This window comes from Octopus bimaculoides, chromosome 25 (genome assembly GCF_046866305.1).
Source record: "Octopus bimaculoides isolate indiv1 chromosome 25, ASM4686630v1, whole genome shotgun sequence".
Taxonomy (NCBI): Eukaryota; Metazoa; Mollusca; class Cephalopoda; order Octopoda; family Octopodidae; genus Octopus; species Octopus bimaculoides.
The window spans coordinates 19,648,695-19,672,686 of record NC_142952.1 but is presented as its reverse complement, the minus strand read 5'-3'; the positions used below and the strand labels follow the sequence as shown (position 1 = coordinate 19,672,686).

At 39.2% G+C, this 23,992-nt stretch overlaps 1 protein-coding gene across 1 annotated transcript in view; it reads right to left on the bottom strand.

Moving 5' to 3' along the window:
- The window catches only part of LOC106880516 (DNA polymerase zeta catalytic subunit), a 47,880-nt gene extending 29,475 nt beyond the window's left edge, over positions 1–18,405 (bottom strand). The window contains exons 1-4 of the mRNA XM_089341626.1: positions 18,322–18,405; positions 5,811–6,953; positions 1,618–1,731; positions 145–443 (exon numbers count right to left, since the gene is read on the bottom strand). Coding sequence (XP_089197752.1) covers positions 145–443; positions 1,618–1,731; positions 5,811–6,953; positions 18,322–18,405 — 1,640 coding nt within the window. The remainder of the gene's footprint in view (positions 1–144; positions 444–1,617; positions 1,732–5,810; positions 6,954–18,321) is intronic.
- Positions 18,406–23,992: the final 5,587 nt, after the last annotated feature.

Here is a 23,992-nt window from a genome sequence, read left to right as displayed (position 1 = left end):
ATCACAGGTTTGCTCAATCAGGATTGACCTGGGGTTAAACAACATAATTGATCATCTAATGATAATTTCCCTGGTTATGAAATGTCAAAGGTCAAAAGGTCAATATTAGAAATATTTTGTTTAAGTTTAGTTATGTTTACAAACCTTTGAACCAGACTTTCTATTTTATGCATCAGCTCAGTTTCATCTGTCACATGGATGATGTCAACCCCTTCAGGTAGAGCTGTAGCATGTAATGTACGACTACGGTTTGAGCCTTTTGGAGCCCTCAAAGACAGGTGGTCATCATCAACAACAATAACAACTGTTACCATATCACCAGGTTTGGAATCTTGTAAGAAAACACAGAAAGCAGCTTGGATATCATCTGTCTGAGGATCTGGACATCTGTCTCCACGTGTCCTCATAAGTAACTCAAGACTCATCAAACAGATGTGTTGAACCTGAGGGGGAAAAAAAATACAAAAAATATAATAATTTAACAAGACAAGGTGTAGGGTATGGAAGTGGAAAACAGTATTGACCTCTCTACTCCAGGTCTTCCTATAATTATAAATACAATATCTGTAAACTAGAGGACAAATAGACCTGGTGTAGAGAGGGCATATCACAGATTGCAAATGGCTACAAAAGAACTCTGATGGACTTGTAGTGGCACGAAATTATAGCCGCCATTGAGGAAGTACTATTCTGTGCATGCACAAGGGACTTCACCACCGGAAGCCCCTTGAGTGCGCATGCATAGTAAAACTAGTACTTAAAGAGTGAGTTTCATTTTCTTAGGGAGTTGCACGACAGACCTTCTTCGTGACAACTCCTCGCTCCTCAACGAAGCACTCTTCACCACGATGCCTTCGATGGTGATAGCTACTTGCTTCTCTGGCAGGCATCAAGGAAGCTCTTAACTTTCCAATACCAACTACAACTTAATCAGCGGCTGCTAAGCTGAATGACAGGAATTGTGAAACCAAGCATCATCAAAAAAAAAAAAACTTATTTTTATTATGTTGTAAAATTGTTCTAATGTCTCTTCATATATAATGCTGTTGAAAGGTGATAGAGAGAGACTAAAGTCTCTATGACAACTATCAAACTTTTTACAGACTGATTAACTGGATAATTAATCAAATAACTGGTTAGTTAATTGGTTAAATGATTAAATAGTTGATGAATAATAATGGTTTTAAATTTTGGCACAAGGCCAGTGATTATAGGAGTGAGTAAATTGATTTCATCGATCCTAGTGTTCAACTGGTACTTATTTTATCAGCTCTGAAAGGATGAAGAGCAAAGTCAACTTCAAGTAACATAAAGAAGTAATATAAAGAGTCAGAAGAAATGCCACTAAGTATTTTGTCCAACATGGTAACAATTCTGCCAGCTCACCACCTTTAAGTTGACTAACAATAATAAAAAGACATGAAATCAAACCAGTGTGGGTGTTTATTATTGGCATAATGACCTTCCCAAAATACAACAAAGTCTGTTTCAACATACGAGTATCTGGAATCTTGCAAACCAAATACAAAATTCTATATTAAGTACCAATCAGAAATAAGTGGTTGATGAAATGAACTAAGCCCACCCCTACCCCATGACTCTCCTGCGGAGACTGACCTTATGGGAGGATTTTGTATCTTTGCATTGGATCTGGCTGACTTTAAAACCACAGCTATTCTTTGGTGTAGCAATATCAATTTGTGACGTAAGGGTAGAGTTTAATGACCATTGCTGAAATAAAATCAGAACTTTCATTAAAATTAATTAAATCATTAAAAAACAATTTAAAAAAAAAAAACCCAACCTAGATGTGCCAATTTAAATATTGATTGCATTTAAATATTGATTTCAAATTTTAGCACAAGGCCAGCCATTTTGGGGGCCAGGATAAGTCGATTACATCAAATCCAGTATTCAACTGGTACTTATTTTATCAACCCTGAAAGGATGAAAGACAATGTTGACCTTGGCAGAATTTGAACTCAGAACGTACAGATGGATGAAATATCATTAAGTATTTCAGCCTGATGTGCTAACAACTCTGCCAGTTTGCCATCTTAATTTCTCATTTAAATAATAAGATTTATTGTCATTGAATATTTCTCTTCTAATGCAAAACACCTTCTCCATCCCTCAATATGACTCCCTCCTCCCACCAGTTGCGGAGTTTTGTCTTGCAAGTCACTTGGTGACCTCACCACTGCTGGTGCCACACAAAAATCATCCAATACACTCTGTAAAGTGGCTGGCATTAGGAAGAGCCAAAACAGACAGTAGAGCTTGGGGTAGCCTTCTGATTTGCCAATTCCTGTCAAATTGTCCAACCCATGTCTGTATGGAAAATGGGCATTAAATAATGACGATAATAATGATGATGATGATGAATTAAATAATTGCTTTAATTCACCATACCTGGTGGTATATAAGACTCACAGTTTTTCTGAAAAATGATCTCAGAAATTTACTCCAGGTCTTATATGCAAAGTTGGGCCTCCCGAAAATGCACTGCTGGAATCGGATTGCAGGATGGCACCTGTAGCCAGCGTCGTCTTTCTGGCACTTGTGCCCGTGGCATATGTAAGGACTTTCGAGCGAGATCGTTGCTAGTGCCCCTGGACTGGCTCTTGTGCGAGTGGCACATAAAATACACCATTTTGAGCGTGGCCGTTGCCAGTATCGCCTGACTGGCCTTCGTGCCGGTGACACGTAAAAGCACCTACTACACTCTTGGAGTGGTTGGTGTTAGGAAGGGCATCCAGCTGTAGAAACTCTGCCAAATCAGATTGGAGTCACCAGTCCTCAGTCAAATCGTCCAACCCATGCTAGCATGGAAAGCGGACGTTAAACGATGATGATGATGATGATGATGCCTGTCCCGTATGGTAATTTTGTTTCTTTTAATTCAATCATGCTTTACTTGTCTCTGATTAAATAACTGTTAATACATGTTGTTGTTGTTTAACACTAGGTCAGTCCTGATCAAGCAGACCTATGACCAAACATGTTCCAGTTGTGATCATGCTGTTTCTCAGTCCTTGTGTAGTTTAGGACTATATTTAATGTATGAAGGCAAGTGGCTTAGTGGTGGAGACATTCAGCTCACGATCATAGGGTTACGAGTTTGATGCCTGTTGGCACATTGTATCCTTGAGCAAGACAAATCATCTCACTCTGCTCCAGTTCACTGGTAAAAGTGAGTAGTAACTGTATTTCAAAAGGTCAGCCTGTCACGCTGAATCTTCCTGTAAACTACATTAAGGGTACACCTATCTGTGGTGTACTCAGCCACTTGCACATTAATTTCACGAGCAAGCTGTTCCATTGATTGGATCAACTGGAACCCTCGTCATCATAACTGACAGAGTGACAGTTTTTAACCCTTTTGATACCAACCTGCCCAAGACTGACCTTGGTTCTATGACGCAAACTCTCTGTTTTAAAATGATCTAAATTAAAAACTTCAATCAAAATTTCACGTTAATATCTGTTCCAAACACCAGCATAAAAATGACAAAAATATTTTACTAAATTCTTCATTATTTTCAAAATCAATTGAAATGAAGACAGTGTAATTCAACAGAAATATGGTAATGGAAGTTCCAGCCTTTAAAAGTTCTTATTTTCAGTCATAACTAAACATCCTTTACTAAATGTAGATTTCCCAGAACTACTCCAAGAAGTGAGATTCACTAAGTCAACTGTAAAAGAGCCTGTGAGTTGAAAGAGATTTGCCTGATATTCCAAACAAAGTAACTATCTAGAGTCGTGCTTCTTCACCTTTTCTCTGTATTCCACTTTGCTCTTTACCATTTCATCATTCAGATTTCCCTCACCCATAAGGGACAAGTGGTTTTTGCATATGATGATAGTCTCTCGTAGTCTAAGAAAAGATGGATCTGCAATTTCTTGCTCAACAATTTGTACAAATGATTTTTATTATAGTGATCAAATGCATGTGCTGCACATTAGCTCACTTCTTCCATCAAATCAATGTTGCCTGAACAGGAGCACAGAGTACCACACATCAGGTGTCGAAGTGATTGCAGAGCAATGTGAGATGAAGTGTTTTGTTCAAGAATACAACACACCACCCAGTCCAGGAACTGAAACCAAGATCTCATGATTGCGAGTGCAACACCCCTAACTACAAGACCATACACTCTCAATGGTTTTTATGTATAACATAATTTTTTACCTAATATTTTTTGATACTACCTTTTATTAATTTGATATTAACAGGTTCGATCCCACTGCATGGCAACTTGAGCAAGCGACTTCTACTAAAGCCTCAGGCTGACCAAAGCCTTGTGAATTGATCTGATAAGTGAAGGCTGAAAGAAGCCTGTCATATGTGTATAAGTGTGATTCTGTTTCATCTTGACACTGTGTGATACTTGTAAACAAGCATCACTGTCATATAAGTGGTGTTGTTCATTTCAGATCCTCTGTAAAAAAAACATGTCCAGCAAGAGGAAGAATATCTTACTTTGAAACACGTGAGGTTTGGTGACAGGAAGGCCATCAAGCTGTAGAGAACCTGCCTCAACAAGTCCCATTTGACCCAAGCAAACCACACAGACAGATATTACATGTAGGCTTTGATGTGTTGTTAAGAAGTTTGCTTCCTAATTCAGATTCCATCCCATTCTGTAGCATGTTGGGCAAGTATGTTCTACTATAGCCTTATGCTGACCAATGCTTAGTGGCTGAAATTCGGGAGGTGGAAACTGTACAGAAGCCACCTGTGCAAACACACACAACCCCCCCACCACCACCGCCACCATTTGTTTGATTACCATGTTGGCATTTGTTGGATGGGCCATCACAATCCAAGTTATTTCTTACTTGGAGCTAATGCTCTCACAAACCAGTGCTCAGACTTGTCACTTTGGTTTGGTTTCTACAGTTAGATGCATTTCCTATCACCAATCACTGCACAGTGTGTACTAGGTGCATTATCTCATTGCAATAACACTAGAGAGGTTGAGAAGTCCTTGGTGAGACAAGGCTAAAGGGACCTCACAACTATACTCCCTCTGATTGTTTGCTATCCCCTTTACAGTGTGTGTGTATATTAATATAACTAATCTAGTGTACATCAAAAATCTAATTAGAAATATTTATATGATGACGAAAAGATGACATTTTCTCATTGATTAATATTTTAACAATATCAGCAAGCAAGGGAGACAACTTCAGTTATGTTTTGGCCTTATTAGATCTCCTCAGCATAGAGTAGGCTCTGTGGAGGCGCAATGGCCCAGTGGTTAGAGCAGCGTACTCGCAGTCATAGGATCACAGTTTCGATTCCCAGACCGGGCGTTGTGAGTGTTTATTGAGCGAAAACACCTAAAGCTCCACGAGGCTCCGGCAGAGGATGGTGGCGAACCCTGCTGTACTCTTCCACCACAACTTTCTCTCACTCTTACTTCCTGTTTCTGTTGTGCCTGTAATTCAAAGGGTCAGCCTTGTCACACTGTGTCACGCTGAATATCCCCGAGAACTCCGTTAAGGGTACACGTGTCTGTGGAGTGCTCAGCCACTTGCACGTTAATTTCACGAGCAGGTTGTTCCGTTGATTGGATCAACTGGAACCCTCGACGTCGTAAGCGACGGAGTGCCAACAACAGAATAAGCTCCACAATACTTAAAGTATTGATGAAAGACTCACTTAGTAGAGATTTACAAATATATTGTATATAGGTAGTGTAAAATAATTTCTACTTATTACTTTCATAGTTGAGTAATGAACAAAAAAAAAAAATAAATAAATAAATAAATAAATAAGAAAAGTCAAAATTCTTCATTACCTTCATTTGGTTACTGATAGCCTTTCTCTTCAGCTTATGGGAAGAACTCAGAGTGTGGCCTTTTGTTGCTTTGGAAGGTAAGGTATCATTACTTTTATTGGCAGACTCAGTTAACTGAGGTTTGGAAACTGGAGTCGGAGAAGCCAGAGGACTAGAGACTGATATACGATGAACGGGTGTGCTATGGAACTGTGGGACAATTCGTGTACTTGGGAGATTTTCAGGTAAAGCTACATTAAGTGTTTGCATATTTTCTCTTTCTGAAACACTTTTAGAACGGTCATCTTGCGAATTTGACTGGGCCAGATTAGTGTCCTGAGAGAGGTTTTTCACAGACCGGTCAGATCTGTCGGCCCACACTGGGCTCTTTGGTTCAACTAAGGTTTCTTCCAAATCTAATATTTCACTATCAGATAATATGTCTTGCTTGAGGAGATCTTGGTGTTGGGCTGACGATGTTACCCCTGGGTCAATTTCTTGAGCGGGTTTATCACACATAAAATTCTCTGATCCAAAAAGCGAATCATCAAAAGATGTTTCATTCTTCTTCTTATTGTTAAGGTTACTGAAAATGGGTGAAATTGTCAGGGGAGAAGTGGACAGATGTTTTGGAGAATGACCAGTAAGCTTCTTGAAACATTCTTTATCACTTTCACCTGTGGAACCGATATTTTTTGGATCAATTTTTAAATTAACTTTTAATTGTTGAGTGGCTCGTTTGTTGTTCTGAGATGAAGATGATGAATATGACGATGAGGGTGATGAAGATGGTGATGGTGGTGGTTGAGATGATGATGATGATGGTGATGATAATGATGATGGAGGTGGTGCTGGTTGTGATGATGATGATGATTGTGGTTGTTGGGACGACAATGACGATAATGGAGGTGGCGTAGGAGAGGGTGATGGTGGTGCGAGGGAACTTTTGACCCGTTGGTATGATGGTGGGGGCAGACAGGGGACCCAGACTCGCTGGCCACTGCCAGGAAGATGGCAGGACACTTGAGGATCATTAACAATTTCATTAAGACTTTTCAGGTTAGTGTCGACGGGAATTGTTTTGTTGTTGGCTGCCAAAACAAACCTCCATGTGTCCAGTGTATCGCTGTCCAAGGTGCTTGCAAAAGGGGTCAAGTCTTTTATCTGGAAAAATAAAACAACAGTAGAACGAGAAATTTAGGAGATAAAAATGTGAACGGTCAAAGGGGCTAGTATAGTTAAGACCGATCAGAACATACAGTTAAGACCAGTCATAACATCATCATCGTTTAACATCTGCTTTCCATGTTAGCATGGGTTGGACGATTTGATTGAGGACTGGCAAACCGGATGGCTGCACCAGGCTCCGATCTGATCTGGCAAAGTTTCTACAGCTGGATGCCCTTCCTAACACCAACCACTCTGAGAGTGTAGTGGGTGCTTTATATGTGCCACTGGCACGAGGGCCAGTCAGGCTGTACTGGCAACGGCCATGCTCAAATGGTGTTTTTTACGTGCCACCTGCACAGGAGCCAGTCCAGCAGTACTGGCACAATCACGATAGACTGGTTTATGTTACAATATCAATCAAGCCATGTCAAGCCAGTGTAGTAGAGTAGGCTCATCAAACCAATATGATCTCAAGCCCCAATTCACAGCTTCCACATCAGATCATGGTTGGCGGAGAGAATGTGCTGAAGTCTTCATCCTGCAGTGGACTGAACATAGGCAATCCAATCCAATCCAATCCACTCAATCAATCTGTGGTGAGACGTGAACCTAGTGTGCAGAGGTTCACACCAAATATCACCATTTCAACATTTCAAACTTTAGATATGTATTTTATTTTAAAAGAGAAAATGTCTGAATAACTATGAACAGCTTTAATATATGTGAAGTAATCATAAACAACAACATCTATGAGGAAATGATTAAAAACAAATTTAACTTGTAGTCAGAGTATCTATGTTTTGTAGTTTGCTTTAGCTATCATGGCCAAGGCCATGCTGTAGCACCACATATATGTTAATATGGTAAGTGTGTACCCCTATGTAGCTCTGAGTTATAGGTTACCAACTGTTATCACCTATGATGGTTCCTTGAGCACTTCCTCCAGCAGCATCAGTGCATCATCATCAACATCCACTAGAGTTGCTTTTTTATCTGCTGGTGACACGTAAAAGGCACCCATGTTGGTGACGTAAAAGGCACTCATGCCAGTGGCACGTAAAAAAGAAAAAACACTCAGTACACACTGTAAAGTGGTTGGCATTAGGAAGGGCATCCAGCCATAGAAACCATGCCAGAACAGACATGGGGCTTGGTGCAGCCCTTCAGCTTACCAGTTCCAGTCAAACCAGCTAACCCATGCCAGCATGGAAATTGGATATTAAATGATGATGATGATGATGATGACTGAAGTCTCTGAACAAGCAGAAGTCACATGCACTGAGGCCATGTTGTTAAAACTGCAAATGCATAAGGCAGGGCACATTTCCAAGATGGAAGATTATTGCCTGCCCAAGGCTGAGCTCTATATGAATGCTATGGCAACAATGAGCACCAAAGAAAAAGTACAATACTCTTATGAAATCCCTTGGTGTCTGTCACATTGACCATTGTCAGTGGTCTGCTATAGCCTCTAATTGTGAGGTCAGATGGCAATACCATTCATGAGTGTGTCTCCTCCTTTGGGACATCAAACTGGGCAGTTTTTGGGAGACAAATGGAGATTTAGAAAGGAATGATACACCAAACCTAGAACATAATTTTCCTCACAACTACAGTAACTCCATTTATGAGGCTGTAATGTGCCTCAGTAGAAATGTCTACTGGTGCACAGAACATCAGCCAGAGACAACCCTGAGTACAGCAATAATCATACAATATTTTGTGACCATAATAAATAACTTGAGTATTGGGATTAACTGGGTCTACTTGTTCCCACATTGGTCATATCAATCACCAATGAGCTTGCACTCAATGTGGACAGCCTCCTTCATGAATCTTTGTTTGCAAAGGCAAGCCTTGGATGATGAATGAATTTATGTGAAAATATCAAGATCATTATGATCATGATCCTCTGCAGATCCTCTTTGTCATTTAATGTCTGTCTCTCATGCTATGTCTTCTATACAATGAGTTGTATAGTTTGACAAGATCCAATGAACTGGAGGACTGAGTTGAGCTCCAATGACTGTTTTGGCATGGTTTATTCAGCCAGATGTCATTCCTAAAGCCAACCTCTTAACAGAGTGTATTGAGTGCTTTTTTTCATAACACCAGTACTAGTGAAGTTGCCAAGTAACTCACAAGACAAAGAAAAAGACCCTTGATTGAGTTTGGTTGAGTAGAGAGGAAGGTGACTTTATAATAGGTGCAGGAGAGGCTAAAATATGATCGAGGGACAGACACAGATGTCTCGCTATAGAGGAAATAGATGGCTACTCTGCATAATATAAGGATGCATAGGGTAACTAGAAAGAAGAATCAAAAACTAACTGAATTGTAAACAAATATTTAAAATACAGAAAATAGGTTAAATGTTATAATGTAAACGTAGTAATATTTTAGAAGAGGAGTCATGTTAAAACCTGTCAACAGAACAGCTGCAGTTCACATTGAGAAGGTATGAAGAACATTTTGGGAATATAATATAGAATAACAGTTGGTGAGTGTGCTTATTGGGTTTAGACCTTCAGCATTTAAACCAGCCATAGATTGCCCATGTTCAGTCCACTGCAGGATAACGGCTTCAGTATATTCTCTCCAACAACCATGGTCTAATGAGTAGGCTGTGAATTTGAGCTTGAAATCATACTGGTTTGATGAGCTTACTCTGCTACACTGACATGGCCTGGCAGACGGATGCAGTTTTTATACTCATACCCAAGAGTAGTTAAGCTGATTACATTGACCCTAGTGCTCAACTGGTACTTATTTCATCGATCCTGAAAGAATGAATGGGCAGAATTGACCTCAGTGAAATTTGAATTCAGAATATAAGGACGGAGGAAATGCGGTTAAGCATTTCGCCTGGCATGCTGAGGATTCTGTCCACAATTCTTATTTCTTTATTGCCCACAAGGGGCTAAACATAGAGGAGACAAACAAGGACAGACAAAAGGATTAAGTCGATTACATCGACCCCAGTGTGTAACTGGTACTTAATTTATCGACCCTGAAAGAATGAAAGGCAAAGTTGACCTTGGCGGAATTTGAACTCAGAGCGTAAAGACAGACGAAATACCACTAAGCATTTCGCCCGGTGTGCTACCGTTTCTGCCAGCTTGCCACCTTGTTAACAATTCTGTCAACAATTCTGCCAGCGATATCCAACCCAAATATTCTACCTCTTTTGTGCTCAAACTGGTCATATCTGACCTCTCACACCTACCTTCAAAAAATAAACAATCACATCATTAACATCTCAAAGCTATGAGATAATGCATGATGAATTGAAAACAATGTGAATAAATAAGCATTAGATTTGACAGAATAGCCTGAATGCTAAATGGTTAATAATATAACCAAAATCTGTTTCAGATGAAAATTCTTGCAAAAAAAAAAAAAAAAAAAAAAAAAAAATGTAACTAGCAGGACCTGTAGAAATTCCATGGTGTGAGGCAGCATATTTGAACATCTACTATCTCTTCTGCCGATATATGTGTCTGTCAATCCTCATAATACTGAGAAGCATTTAACCCTTTAGCAGATTACACTGTCAAATGCCATACTTATTTATTCATATTGTTTTGAATTAATCATGAATTATCTCGTAGCTTTGAGATTTCAATGATGTGATTGTTTACTTTTAGGGAATGGTAGGTGTGAAAGGGTAGATGCGAAAGGTTAGGTGTAGGGTAGGTGTAAAAGGCTGAATCTGGTCAGTTTGAACAAAAAAACAAATAGAATATTTAGGCTGAATATGGTTGATTTGAATGCTAATAACACACACACACACACACACACACAAATGTTAGTGTCCCAGTATTTGGTCTAGAACATGTAAAAGATAAAAATGTAACATCCACATATCTTTTAATGCATAAATTTATAAATCTTCATGACACTGTTTCACTATGTTTTAACCCTTTAGTATTCAGATTACTCAGTCAAATGTAATGCTTCTTTGAAATAGTTGTATACTGTCAACTTAATGTGACAGTCCCCTGAAGGGAATAATACTCCTGTTGGTTAGACCTAGGAAGCTGCACTGCTTCCTGTCGGCTTTGACACATTTCATGTGTCCTTATGTTTACAATTTCTTACTGAACAACCACACAGATGATTTGTTTATAGTGATCAAATGTTTGTATAAACTGGTACTTATTTCATCGATCCTGAAAGAATGAATGGGCAGAAGTGACCTCAGTGAAATTTGAATTCAGAATATAAGGACGGAGGAAATGCGGTTAAGCATTTCGCCTGGCATGCTGAGGATTCTGTCCACAATTCTTATTTCTTTATTGCCCACAAGGGGCTAAACATAGAGGAGACAAACAAGGACAGACAAAAGGATTATTATTCCCTTCAGGGGACTGTCACATTAAGTTGACAGCATACAGCTACTTCATCATATCACTACTGCATAAATCTCATATGATGGCTGCAAATGAGCTGTATTGTCATACAAATGATGCTGTTTGTTTCCAGTTTTCCATGGAAAACATGTCAGGCTATGAGAAATAACAACTTGCTCGGAAACAGATGAGGGTTAGTAACAGTGGAAAATCTGCCTCAACAAATTCCATCTGGCTGACCCATGCAAGCATGGAAAAGAAGACATTAAATGATGATGATAATGATGAGGGTGATGATGATGATGATATAGTTAGATTCACCAAGAAAAGACCAACAGTTACTTCAAAATTTTAGCTCTGTAGTTTTCATCAGACTAAATCATATATATGAAGTTGTTTCATCAGTGTTTCCATGCCAACATGCATTAGAGTAATCGGGAATATAGTATCTTCCCACATGCCTAAAAGCTTTTGTGATGTATTCTTTAACACATTTCTCTGCAACATTTATATACAGAGGTGTCCACAAATTATTTTTGTTGCCTTACTGGCACATGAAAAAACATTCAAGCGAGGTCATTGCCAGTGCCCCTGGACTGGCTCTTGTGCAGGTGGCACGTAAAGTACACCATTTCGAGCGTGGCCGTTGCCAGTACTGCCTGACTGGCCTTTGTGCCGGTGGCACGTAAAAGCACCCACTACACTCTCGGAGTGGTTGGCGTTAGGAAGGGCATCCAGCTGTAGAAACTCTGCCAAATCAGATTGGAGCCTGGTGTCACCTCCTGGTCCACCATTCCTCAGTCAAATCGTCCAACCCATGCTAGCATGGAAAGTGGACATTAATCGATGATGATGATGATGATGAACTTCCACAATTTATTGGATCTATTAAAGTTGAAATCCATAATCAATTTCTTTGCATGTTAAATATATCATTAAAGTTTTAAGATATGTACTTTATTTTGATATTGGTTTCAAATTCTTGCACAAGGCCAGCAATATGGGGGGGAGGGGTAAGTTGATTACTTCAACCCCAGTGTTCAACTGGTACTTTATCAACCCCAAAAGGATGAAAGGCAAAGTCAACCTGAGCACAATTTGAACTCAGAACATAAGGACAGACAAAATACTGCTAAACATTTTGTTTATCTTTATGTTCTGAGTTCAAATTCCACTGAAGTCAACGTTGCCTTTCATCCTGCTGGGGCAATAAAATAAGTACCAGTTAAGTACTGGGTCGATGTAACCGACTCACCCTTCCTCTGAAATTGCTGGCCTTGTGCCAAAATTTGAAACCAATATTTAAATCACTTTCATTTGTCTTTAAAGGTGTTTATTATTTCCTTATTTTTCAAATTGTAAATGGACATTCTGTATTTCAACCGATTTTCTCATCTTTTTACAAACAATATACAGTCATAGGCGTGGGATTGGCTGTGTGGTAAGTAGCTTGCTTACCAACCACATGGTTCTGGGTTCAGTCCCATTGCGTGGCACCTTGGGCAAGTGTCTTCTACTATAGCCTTGGGCCGACCAAAGCCTTGTGAGTGGATTTGGTAGACGGAAACTGAAAGAAGCCCGTCGTATATATATATATATATAGATATATATATATATATATGTATGTGTGTGTATATGTTTGTGTGTCTGTGTTTGTCCCCCCCAACATCGCTTGACAACCGATACTGGTGTATTTACATCCCCGTAACTTAGCGGTTCGGTAAAAGAGACCGATAGAATAAGTACTAGGCTTCCAAAGAATAAGTCCTGGGGTTGATCTGCTCGACTAAAGGCGGTGCTCCAGCATGCCCGCAGTCAAATGACTGAAACAAGTAAAAGAGTAAAGAGTAAAAGAAAGTCATAAGTAATGACCAACTTTATATTATAGACTACACTTGTTTCAAAAAACATAATACCATTGGCAAGCAAGTGATATTAGTCTCAGAGTGTTTTAGTAGCGCTTTAGTCATTGAGTCACACCAGCAGATTTTCTTGAAGTTAAGTTGACATCATCCAAATTACACTCTTGGTGATAGTGGTCTGGAGTTGTGAGTCATAACAGATATTTTATGCTGATTTATTCCTTGTGATTCTCTAACTAGTCACTAATTCATACACATGCATTGTGTTGGTTGGCTTGTTAGTTTATTAGCATCCACATCTTCCATTGGTCTCAGAGCTTTCGCTTCCTGGCACAGTATTAATAATAACTATTGTTGGCTGATGACAAATTTGGTCTGTTGCACAAAATTTTACAATAGACACGTGTACATTTATATATGTATATGTGTACATGAGTATTTCATTACATAAGCAACGATGTGCACATGCATATATACACACACACATGCATATATATATATACATATGTTGTTCCCATTGATTGATGCAGGTAAATACAGGGCTGTATATGCAGGCAAGTACTCGTCCATGGAAGCTGCATCTCTCAATAAGAAATGAATTGAAACAGGATGACCTGTCCAACTCATGCCAGCATAGCAAGTGGAAATGAAATGACCACACACACACACGCACGCATGCATACGCAGAAGACGAAAAGGACTGGCTTTTCTGATAATTATTCCACTTTAATAATTATATTCTTTTACTTGTTTCAGTCATTTGACTGCAGCACCGCTTTTAGTCGGGCAAATCGACCCCAGGACTTATTCTTTGGAAGCCTAGTACTTATTCTATCAGTCTCTTTTGCCGATCTGCTAAGTTACAGGGACGTAAACACACCAGCATCGGTTGTCAAGCGATGGTGGGGAGACAAACACAGACACACACACATTTACATAGATACATACATATATATATATATATATATATATATATGACGGGCTTCTTTCAGTTTCCGTCTACTAAATCCACTCACAAGGCTTTGGTCGGCCCAAGATTATAGTAGAAGACACTTGCCGAAGGTGCCACACAGTGGGACCGAACCCAGAACCATGTGGTTGGTAAGCAAGCTACTTACCACACAGCCACTCCTGCATCTATAAACCTAATGGTTTATCAGCATCTAATTATTAAAGAAGTAAAATTATCAGAAAAGCCCCCTCTTATTTATAAGTACGGGTATGACTGTGTAGTAAGAAGTTTGCTTCCCAGCCATGTCGTTCTGGGTTCAGTCCCACTGCATGGCACCTTGGCAAGTGTCTTCAACTATAGCCTTGGGCCAACTAAAGCCTTGTGAGTGGAATTGGTAGACGGAAACTGAAAGAAGCCCATCATATATGTATGTGTCTTTGTGTTTGTCCCTCACCACTGCTTGACAACAAGTGTTGTTATGTTTATGTCCCTGTCACTTAGTGGTTTGGCAAAACAAACCAATAAAGTACCAGGATTTAAAAACCAAAGAACAAAAAGTACTGGAGTCAATTCCTTGGACTAAAAATTCTTCAAAAGGCAGTGCTCCAGCATGGCCACAGTTAAATGACTGAAACAAGTAAAAGATTATATATATATATATATATATGTAGTGGCACGTAATTATAGCCGCCATTGGGGAAGTACTATTCTGCGCATGCGCAGGGGACTTCACCACCAGAAGCTCCTCGAGTTGCGCATGCGTAGTAAAACTCGTACTTAAACAGTGAGTTTCACTTTGTTAGGCGAGTTGAGCCGAGACCTTCTACGTAACAACACCTCGCTCCTCCACGAAGCACTTTTCACCATGATGCTATCGATGTGATAGCTACTTGCTTCTCTGGCAGGCATCAAGGAAGACCTTAACCTTCCATTATCAAACTACAATTTAATCAGAGGCTGCTAAGCAGAATGACAGGAATTGTATAACCAAGCATCATCATAAATAAACCTTTTTATTATGTTGTTAATTGTTCTGATGTCTCTTCATTCATAATTATGTTGAAAGGTGATAGAGAGAGACTAAAGTCTCTATGACAACTATCATACATATTTACATATATATATATATATATATATATATATCTATATATATATGTATGTATGCATATATATATATATATATATATATATATATATATGTATGTATGTATGTATGCATATATATATATATATATATATATATATACGTGTGTGTGTGTGTGATCATTTATCTCTTGCCTGTTTTGGTCATTGGAGAGTGGCTATGTTGAGGCATCGCTTTTAAGGGTTTAGTCAAACAAATCAACCCCATTTGTTATTGCTTTTTTTTTTTTTTGAAACCTGATATATACTCTATCAGTTCCTTTTGGTGAACTGCTATGTTGCAGAGATGTAAACAAACCAACACTTGTTGTCAAGCAGTGATGGAGGGGACAAACAAAAGCACAAATATATATATATATAGGCATGGCTGTGTGGTAAGTAGCTTGCTTACTAACCACATGGTTCCAGGTTCAGTCCCACTGTGTGACACCTTGGGCAAGTGTCTTCTATAGCCTTGGGACGACCAAAGCCTTGTGAGTGGATTTGATAGACGGAAACTGAAAGAAGCCCATTGTATATATATATATATATATATATATATATATGTATGTATGTGTGTGTATATGTTTGTATGTGTGTGTCTTTGTTCCCCACCAACATTGCTTGACAACTGATGCTGTTGTATTTACATCCCTGTAACTTAGCAGTTCAGAAAAGAGACCGATAGAATAAGTACTAGGTTTACAAAGAATAAGTCCTGGGGTCAATGTGCTCGACTAAAGACGATGCTTCAGCATGGCTGCAGTCAAATGACTGAAACAAATAAAAGAATATGCACACACACACACACATGATGGGCTTCTTTCAGTTTCCATTCACCAGATTCACTCATGAGGGTTTGATCAGTCCACAGTAGAAGACTATAGCTGAAGATTGTAGAAGACTATTGCTGAAGATTGTAGAAGACTATTGCCCAAGATGCCTTGGAGTAGGATTGAACCTGAAACTATGTGGTTACCACACTGCCATGTCAGCTTTCATTAGAGATCTGCTCAGTCAGAACTGAGATGTGGCTAAACTTCCACTCTTTACTATTCCTGACAAAAACTGTTTTAATTTTTATTTTAGATCCTATTGCACATTGGATTCCTACATTTTATAATTTCTAGTATAATCCACCAAACCACCTTAGAGTGTTCCTGGCAGGGCGACCAAAGCAAGGTAGCTGTTATCTCGATGTACAAGAACAAGGGAAGTAACTCATCATCGTCATCATAATAATTGTTTCAAATTTTGGTACAGGGCCAGCTATTTTGGGGGTGGGGATAAGTCGATCATATTAACCCCAGAGTTCAACTGGTACTTATGCTTGTGTGACAGGGACACTCATTTACAGGTATCATGTGATGTTGAGACAAAGACATACAAGCATACACATACTCACACACACGTATTTGATCAGCTTCTTTCAGTTTCCATCCAACAAATCAGCTCAAAAGACTTTGGTTGGCCCGTGGCTACAGTAGAAGATACTTGCCTGAGGTGTCATACAGAGGACTAGACTTGGAACCATGTTGTTGGGAAGTAAGCTTCTTACCATACAGCTATGCCTAACAGGCACACCTGCACCTATTTCTATACATATCATCATCATCACCATCATTTAACGTCCGCTTTCCATGCTAGCATGGGTTGCACGATTTGACTGAGGACTGTTGAACCGGATGGCTGCACCAGGCTCCAATCTGATCTGGCAGAGTTTCTACAGCTAGATGTCCTTCCTAACACCAACTAATCTGAGAGTGTAGTGGGGGCTTTTACGTGCCACCGGCACGAGGGCCAGTCAGGCGGTACTGGCAATGGCCACACTCAAAATGGTGTTTTTTACATGCCACCTGCACAGGAGCCAGTCCTGTGGCACTGGCAACAACCTTGCTTGAATGTTTTTTCACGTGCCACTGGCACAAGTGTCTGTAAGGCGACGCTGGTAATGATCACACTCAAATGGTGCTATTTATGTGCCACTGGCATGGAAGCCAGACAGCTGCTCTGGCAATGATCACGCTCAGACAGTGCTCTTAGCGCTCCACTGGCACAGGTGCCAGTCATCAAATTTGGTTCAATCACAATTTTGATATCATATACAAGTATTATTTACATCATATACAAGTATTATTTTCATATTTGCAAATTTACGCCTGTAAACTACCAACAAAATATGAAGAATCAATATTAGAAATCATTTTTGGAAACCTCCAAATTAAAATTCAACCTTTTTACACACACATATATATGAGGAGGTGCTGAAAAGTTCCTGGCTTTAAGGGTACCACAAAAGGCCTGGTTGGAGGCCCTACCTTCCAAGTTCTTTTACAGGGCTTAGAAAAACTAAAGGGCAGCTGCAATAAGTGTGTGAATCTGAGAGGGGATTATGTTGAATAAAATCATAATTAATTGATCCTCCTGTATTTTCTTTTACCCAAAGCCAGGAACTTTTCAGAACCTCCTTGTATACACATATATATGTGACAGGCTCTTTTTCAGATTCTGTCTACCACATCTAGACACATGACTTTGGTGAGGCAAGGGCTATAGCAGAAAACACTTATCCATGGTGCTGTGAAGTAGGACTGAACCTGAAACCAGGTTGTTTGGAAGCAAACTTCTCAACCACATAACCCTGTATGTATGTATGTACGTGTATGTGTGTGTGTGTGTGTATATATATATATATTTGTGTGTGCGTATGTTTATATATATATATATAAGCTGTCAGATGGGTAACGCATGAGGCTACAATTAATTATACGACATTAAGTACTGCCTTTATTCAAAGAAACATTGTACACGGCCGATGTTAGAATTTATACAGACAATAAAGACATTCATCTATAATAGCAAACATCAACTGACATTTAAGAAATATGAACAAATCTATAATAAAAATCTATTACTACAACCGACAGTGCATTAAAAGAAACTCTATTTAACCATATATTTGGCTTCATTCCAACTGCAGTATGTTGTAAAGCCAGGAAGCTGAATCCAAAAGAGTGAGGTCATATGTTTGCGCATCTTCACACACACACACATACAACCATTTCAATTCCAACCTGTTTAAAACCACCTCTAAGGTTATTTGATACAAAACGCTTGGTTTTGAAAGTGTTTATATCTAAATTAAAACTTTTAGCCATGATTTTAGGTGAGAACTCTTCATTAAGTTATAGAAGCAGATGTGGCTGTGTGGTTATTCTTTTACTTGTTTCAATCATTTGATTGCAGCCATGCTAGAGCACTGCCTTCAAGGGTTTGTTCTTTTTTTAGTTGAACCAATTGACTGCAGGACTTATTCTTTGTGAGCCTAGTACTTATTCTATAGGTCTCTTTTGCCAAACGGCCAAGTTATGGGGACATAAAAACACCAACATCAGTTGTCAAGCAATGGTGGTGGTGGTGGGGCAAACACAGACATACACACATGATGGGCTTCTTTCAGTTTTCATCTACCAAATCCACTCACAAGGCTTTGGTTGGCCTGAGGCAATAGTAGAAGGTGCTATGTAGTAGGATTGAACCCAGAACCATGTGGTCGAGAAGCAAGCTTCTTATCACACAGCCACACCTGTGTTTAAGAAGTTTACTTTGTAATCATGTGGTTTTGGGTTCAATACCATTGCACAGCACCTTAGGTGAATGTGTCTTTTACTATAATCCCATGGAATGGTCATGAGTGGAACACCTTTAATTATATATATCTCCACCTAGAACTGCAAACAAGAAATACTATTTGTATGAAACGTGATGTTTTACTTATGATCACCACGTACATGTCAAGACAAGCAAAATGCATATTCAATCAGACAAGCATGTATGTAAGACAGGCCTTTTCTGGTTCCTGTCTGCCAAATTTCACTCACAACTATAGGAGACAGCACCAGTTGACAACATCTAAGCCAACTTCTTAACCACACAGCTATAACTCCTCTCCCTATCATCATAATCATCATCATTTAATGTCCTCCTTTCCATGGGTCAAACGGAATTTGTTAAGGCAGATTTTTTATGGCTGGATGCCCTATTTCCAAGCAAGTTAATATTTTCCTTGTGGTCAGTCTTCATAGAAGATTGGTAATGGACAATATCATGTATGATGGTCAGGTTCTCTACAACAATCATGTGATGTCAAGGCAAAAGTGTGCACCTGCACACCAAATCAACTCACAAGGCTTTGGCCCAGGACTATAGTAGAAGCTATGCAGTGGGATTGAACGTGAGATCACATGGTTGGGAGATAATCTTCTTAACCATACATATTCTCTCTCTAAATATATTTATATGTTGATAACATCACTCTAATCAACGTTTTTACATCTGTTTTTCCAGTGCTGGCATGAGTTAGATAAGATCTCTAGAGTTAACATTCTATCACTGAATGCTTTTCCTACTGCCAACCCTTTTGAAGTAAAAATACTTTATTCTACATACCGATTCCAAATTATGGCATAAGGCCAGCAATTTCAAGGGTTGGAGTGAGTTGATTACATCCCCCACCTCCTCCTCCTCAATTGGTACTTATTCTATCAACCCCAGAAGGATGAAAGGTGAAGTCGACCTTGGTAGAACTTAAACTCAGAACATGAAGACAGACAAAATGCCGCTAAGCATTTCACTTGGCATGCTAACCATTCTGCCAGGGCACGGCCTAATAATGAGGATGATGATTTCAAATTTTAGCACAAGGCTAGTAAGCTCGGGGGAGGAGTATCAGTCGATTACATCAACCCCAGTTTTCAACTGGTACTTATTTCATTGACCCTGAAAGGATGAAATACTGTTAAGTATTTTGCCCAGCATGCTAATGACTCTGCCAATTTTGGTACAAGGCCAACAATTTTTGGGGAGGGAGTAAGTCAATTACATCAGCCCCCATTACTCAACTGGTACTTATTTTATCGACTCTGAAAGGAAGAAAGGCAAAGTTGACCTCGGCAGAATCGAAACTCACAATGCTAACCATTTTGTCTGGTGTGCTAACGATTCTACCAGCTTGCCCCTTTATTCCACATATCAGTATGTTGAATAGTCAGCCACTGGACATTTTGTTAATACAGGACATCGGCCAATGTCATCACCGCCCAATTGATGTCAACACAAAAACAGGTGGAGATACACAGATATACTGACATACAAATGCAACAGACTTCTGCAGACTTACCATTTATCATATTTCACTTACAAGTCTTTGACCAGCCTGTGGGCATATAGGAGACACTTGCCCTGGGTGTTGTGAAGGGAGATCAAAGCCAGAACAAACAATGCTTATTGTTTTTCTTCATATTCTTCTTCAATATATTATACTCCTGTATCTTGTTACAGTGAATCCATGGAAATCTCAGGATGTAATCCTTTCATTAGAATATTCATGTTTGTAAATTTGTTTCACATCTGTTTTCCATGCTAGCATGCATTAGACATCTATTGTAAGACACTGAGACTTTGTCTTACAGCCAGATACCTTTCCTGCCACTAACCCTTACCTGCTTTTCAAGTAAAGAACTTTACTCATCTTCAAAAGCACAGAACAACAGCACTTATCCTTCTAAAACCAGACACAAAACCAAAATTGTGTCCAATTTGTTCCAGTTTTGCCATCCACTAACTTTAGCTGTCCAATCTGCTAAAACATTGTGACATCGTCAAGTGGTTCCCTTTTGGCTCTCTGGTAATTATTAATTATGCTGTAATGTCAGTCATTAATGATAACATTTACCTGTATGATCAGAACAGCTGAGACATAACTAGAGTTATTTCCTTAAGTGGTTTGGGTTCTCTTTGTTTTTTGTATTAAAATATAATCACAAAAAAAAAAAACCCTAGTGAAGCCAGGGGCCATTTAGCTTAATGGTAGAGTACTCAGCCAGTATCGGAGAGGTATAGGTTCGATTCCCACAAATGCCAGCTGGCAACTTTTTTTGAAAGGCAGTGCTCCAACATGGCCCTAGCCTCTGGCTGAAACCAGCGAAAGAATAAAAGAATGTCAAAATTATATGGGCAAAATATTTTTGTAAGGGGAGAAGTTTAACCCTGAGACATTCATATTACTCTGTCAAATATGTTTATTTATTCACATTATTTTGAATTAATCATGCATTATCTTGTAGCTTTGAGATTTCAATGATGTTGAAGTGATTGTAATAAATGACAGCTATTTCTCTGTCACACTCTAACCTTTCATCATCTGATACTGGACCACCTCCTCCTCCATCGCTTTGTCACCCTCTAATCTTTCATCCTGGTGAGATGTAAAAAGCATCCAGTCCACACTGTAAAGTGGTTGGCATTTAGAAGGGCATCCAGCTGTAAAAATCATGCCAAAACTAGCATCACCTGTGCTAGGGTCATGTAAAAAGCACTGAGTCCACACTGCAGAGTGGTTGGTGTTAGGAAGCCATAAAAACCCTGCCAAAACAGAGCAGCATAGGGTACTTTTCCTACCTGGCCAGCTCCTGTGAACCATCCTACCCATGCATGCATGGAAGATGGACGTTAAACAATGATGATAATGATGAATATTGTTTATATACATACACACATACATTTGGATGACAGTTCAAAGTTGTTTATACAGGGTGACTTTACATACAATTTCCTGTAATTCAGACCACCTCATGGTCCCAGCAGACAAAATGGGAAACAGTGCTACCCCAGAGGATGGTGAGGGAAATCTGCTGGAACAGCCACTTTGACTCACGAGGCATGCACTTGTGGATAGCCATCTCTGCATACACCTGCTCATCTAGCAGTGAGTGTGGATATGATCCAAGGGGCCAAGAATGCTGGAGGTCTCCACTGCCATAGACTCAACCATAAACAATACAGTACTCTTGCTGTTTGCAGTGGTGAACTGCTTAACCTGTAGTTCTTAATTACAGGTTAGTAAAATTGTGGCCATCCACACATACAGGCATGTCCTTTATGGTTATGTTCCCCGCTTCCTCTCTCAGCCAAGAGGTCCTTGTCTTGCAAGCTTGAGAGAACTGGTGCCACATAAAAAGAACCCATACTGGTGCCACATAAAAAGCACCTGTGCCAGTGTCAGGTAGGAAGCACCTGTGCTGGTGCTGCATAAATAGAACCTGTGCTGATGCCATATAAGAAACACCTAGTGCATTCTGTAAAGTGGTTGGCACTAGGAAGGGTATCCAGCCATAGAAACCTTGCCAAAACACAATTGGAACCTGGTGCAGTTCTCTGGCTGGCCAACACCAATCAAACTGTTCAGCACATACCAGCATGGAAAACAGATGTTAAATGATGATGATGATGATGATCTATCTTCACTGAGATATTCAGGAATTAATGATTGAAACTATGTAGAGTACACTGCTTCTGAAAATCATCAAACCAACATTCTGCTGTTACTTTTGTTAGCAAAAATACCCAACCAAGTCAACCAAACATCTCTTGATACTTACTCAGGAATGTTATTAAGAAAATGTCATTAACTCTTAACATCCTCTAGGATATGAATCTACACGACAGCACATGTATCTGCCAATTTTATGCCACTTGAAGCTGCCCAAATAAAGCCATTCTTGCTTATTATATTCATTTAATGTTATGAACTCTCTAATCTAAGGGAGAAAACTTTAGTCCCTTATATCATTTATTTGCATTCTGCATTGAGAGGTGATAGCTCTGGTACTATGGACATAGGATTAGAATAACCAGCAGGAGATCTAGAGGTAGACCAAGAATGAGACGATTGGATAATATCCACAGTCTCAGATGGTCATGCTTGGAAATGCAACTGGAAAATTTAATGATGGTTGCTTCTGAAAGGACCCTACTCCCATGACCCTCCCAGGAATAACAGGCAGAGAAGATGGATGGAATATTTGTAATTGCAATCAACACAAGTTTTACTGAACTTTGGTGATTTATTTACAGTCTTTCAATTGAAACTTTAATCCAAAGCTAGGTTTTTGAAGGGAAGTAATTCAGTTTACCTAAATTACATAATGAAAACAAATCTATAAAAAGGTCAAGGAAAAAATCATTTGTAATGTTTGTCCATTATTAATTGCATTACTAACATCTTTCTTTTCATCTGTATTTAAATCATTATTACATAATGAATTAACAGTCACACATACGTGTTATTTATAACAGAAATATATACTTGCATTACTTACATTAAAACCAATAAGTAATTCTGCAATGCTGCAAATTTTCATAATAATCTGACCACAGGTAGATACACTATAAGCATTGAAATAAACAAAACTACTTCTAGGTACTTTTTGCTCAATCATTAAAGGACTGAGCATTTGACAAAGAAAATATTCAGCAGGATGTTAAGAGTTAATATACAAACATATCAACCTAGAGCCACCACATATACCAAACATGTTGCTATTTAGAACCAGGGTAATCCTGAATGAGCAGGTCTGTGATCTTCCTTTCTCCTCAGGGTAACATTGTCTGATGCTCAACGTCTCAAGATCAGTCTTTACTATTTTGCCAAAAGTCTTCCTCTCCTGCAAGTTCCATCTGCATTTAGCAACAAGCACTTCTTGACAGCTGTTCTCATCCATCGGCATCATGAGATACCAGTATAGTCTTCTCTCTTGCCTACTACATTTGATTCTTCTTTTGCCTAATTTATCTCTCAACACATCTGCACTTTGTTGTACATGTACACTAGCGTTGCACACACAATGGGGAGATTCTAGCTTCGATGACTGGGACTTAATAACCAGACAGAAGCAGCTTGTCTCG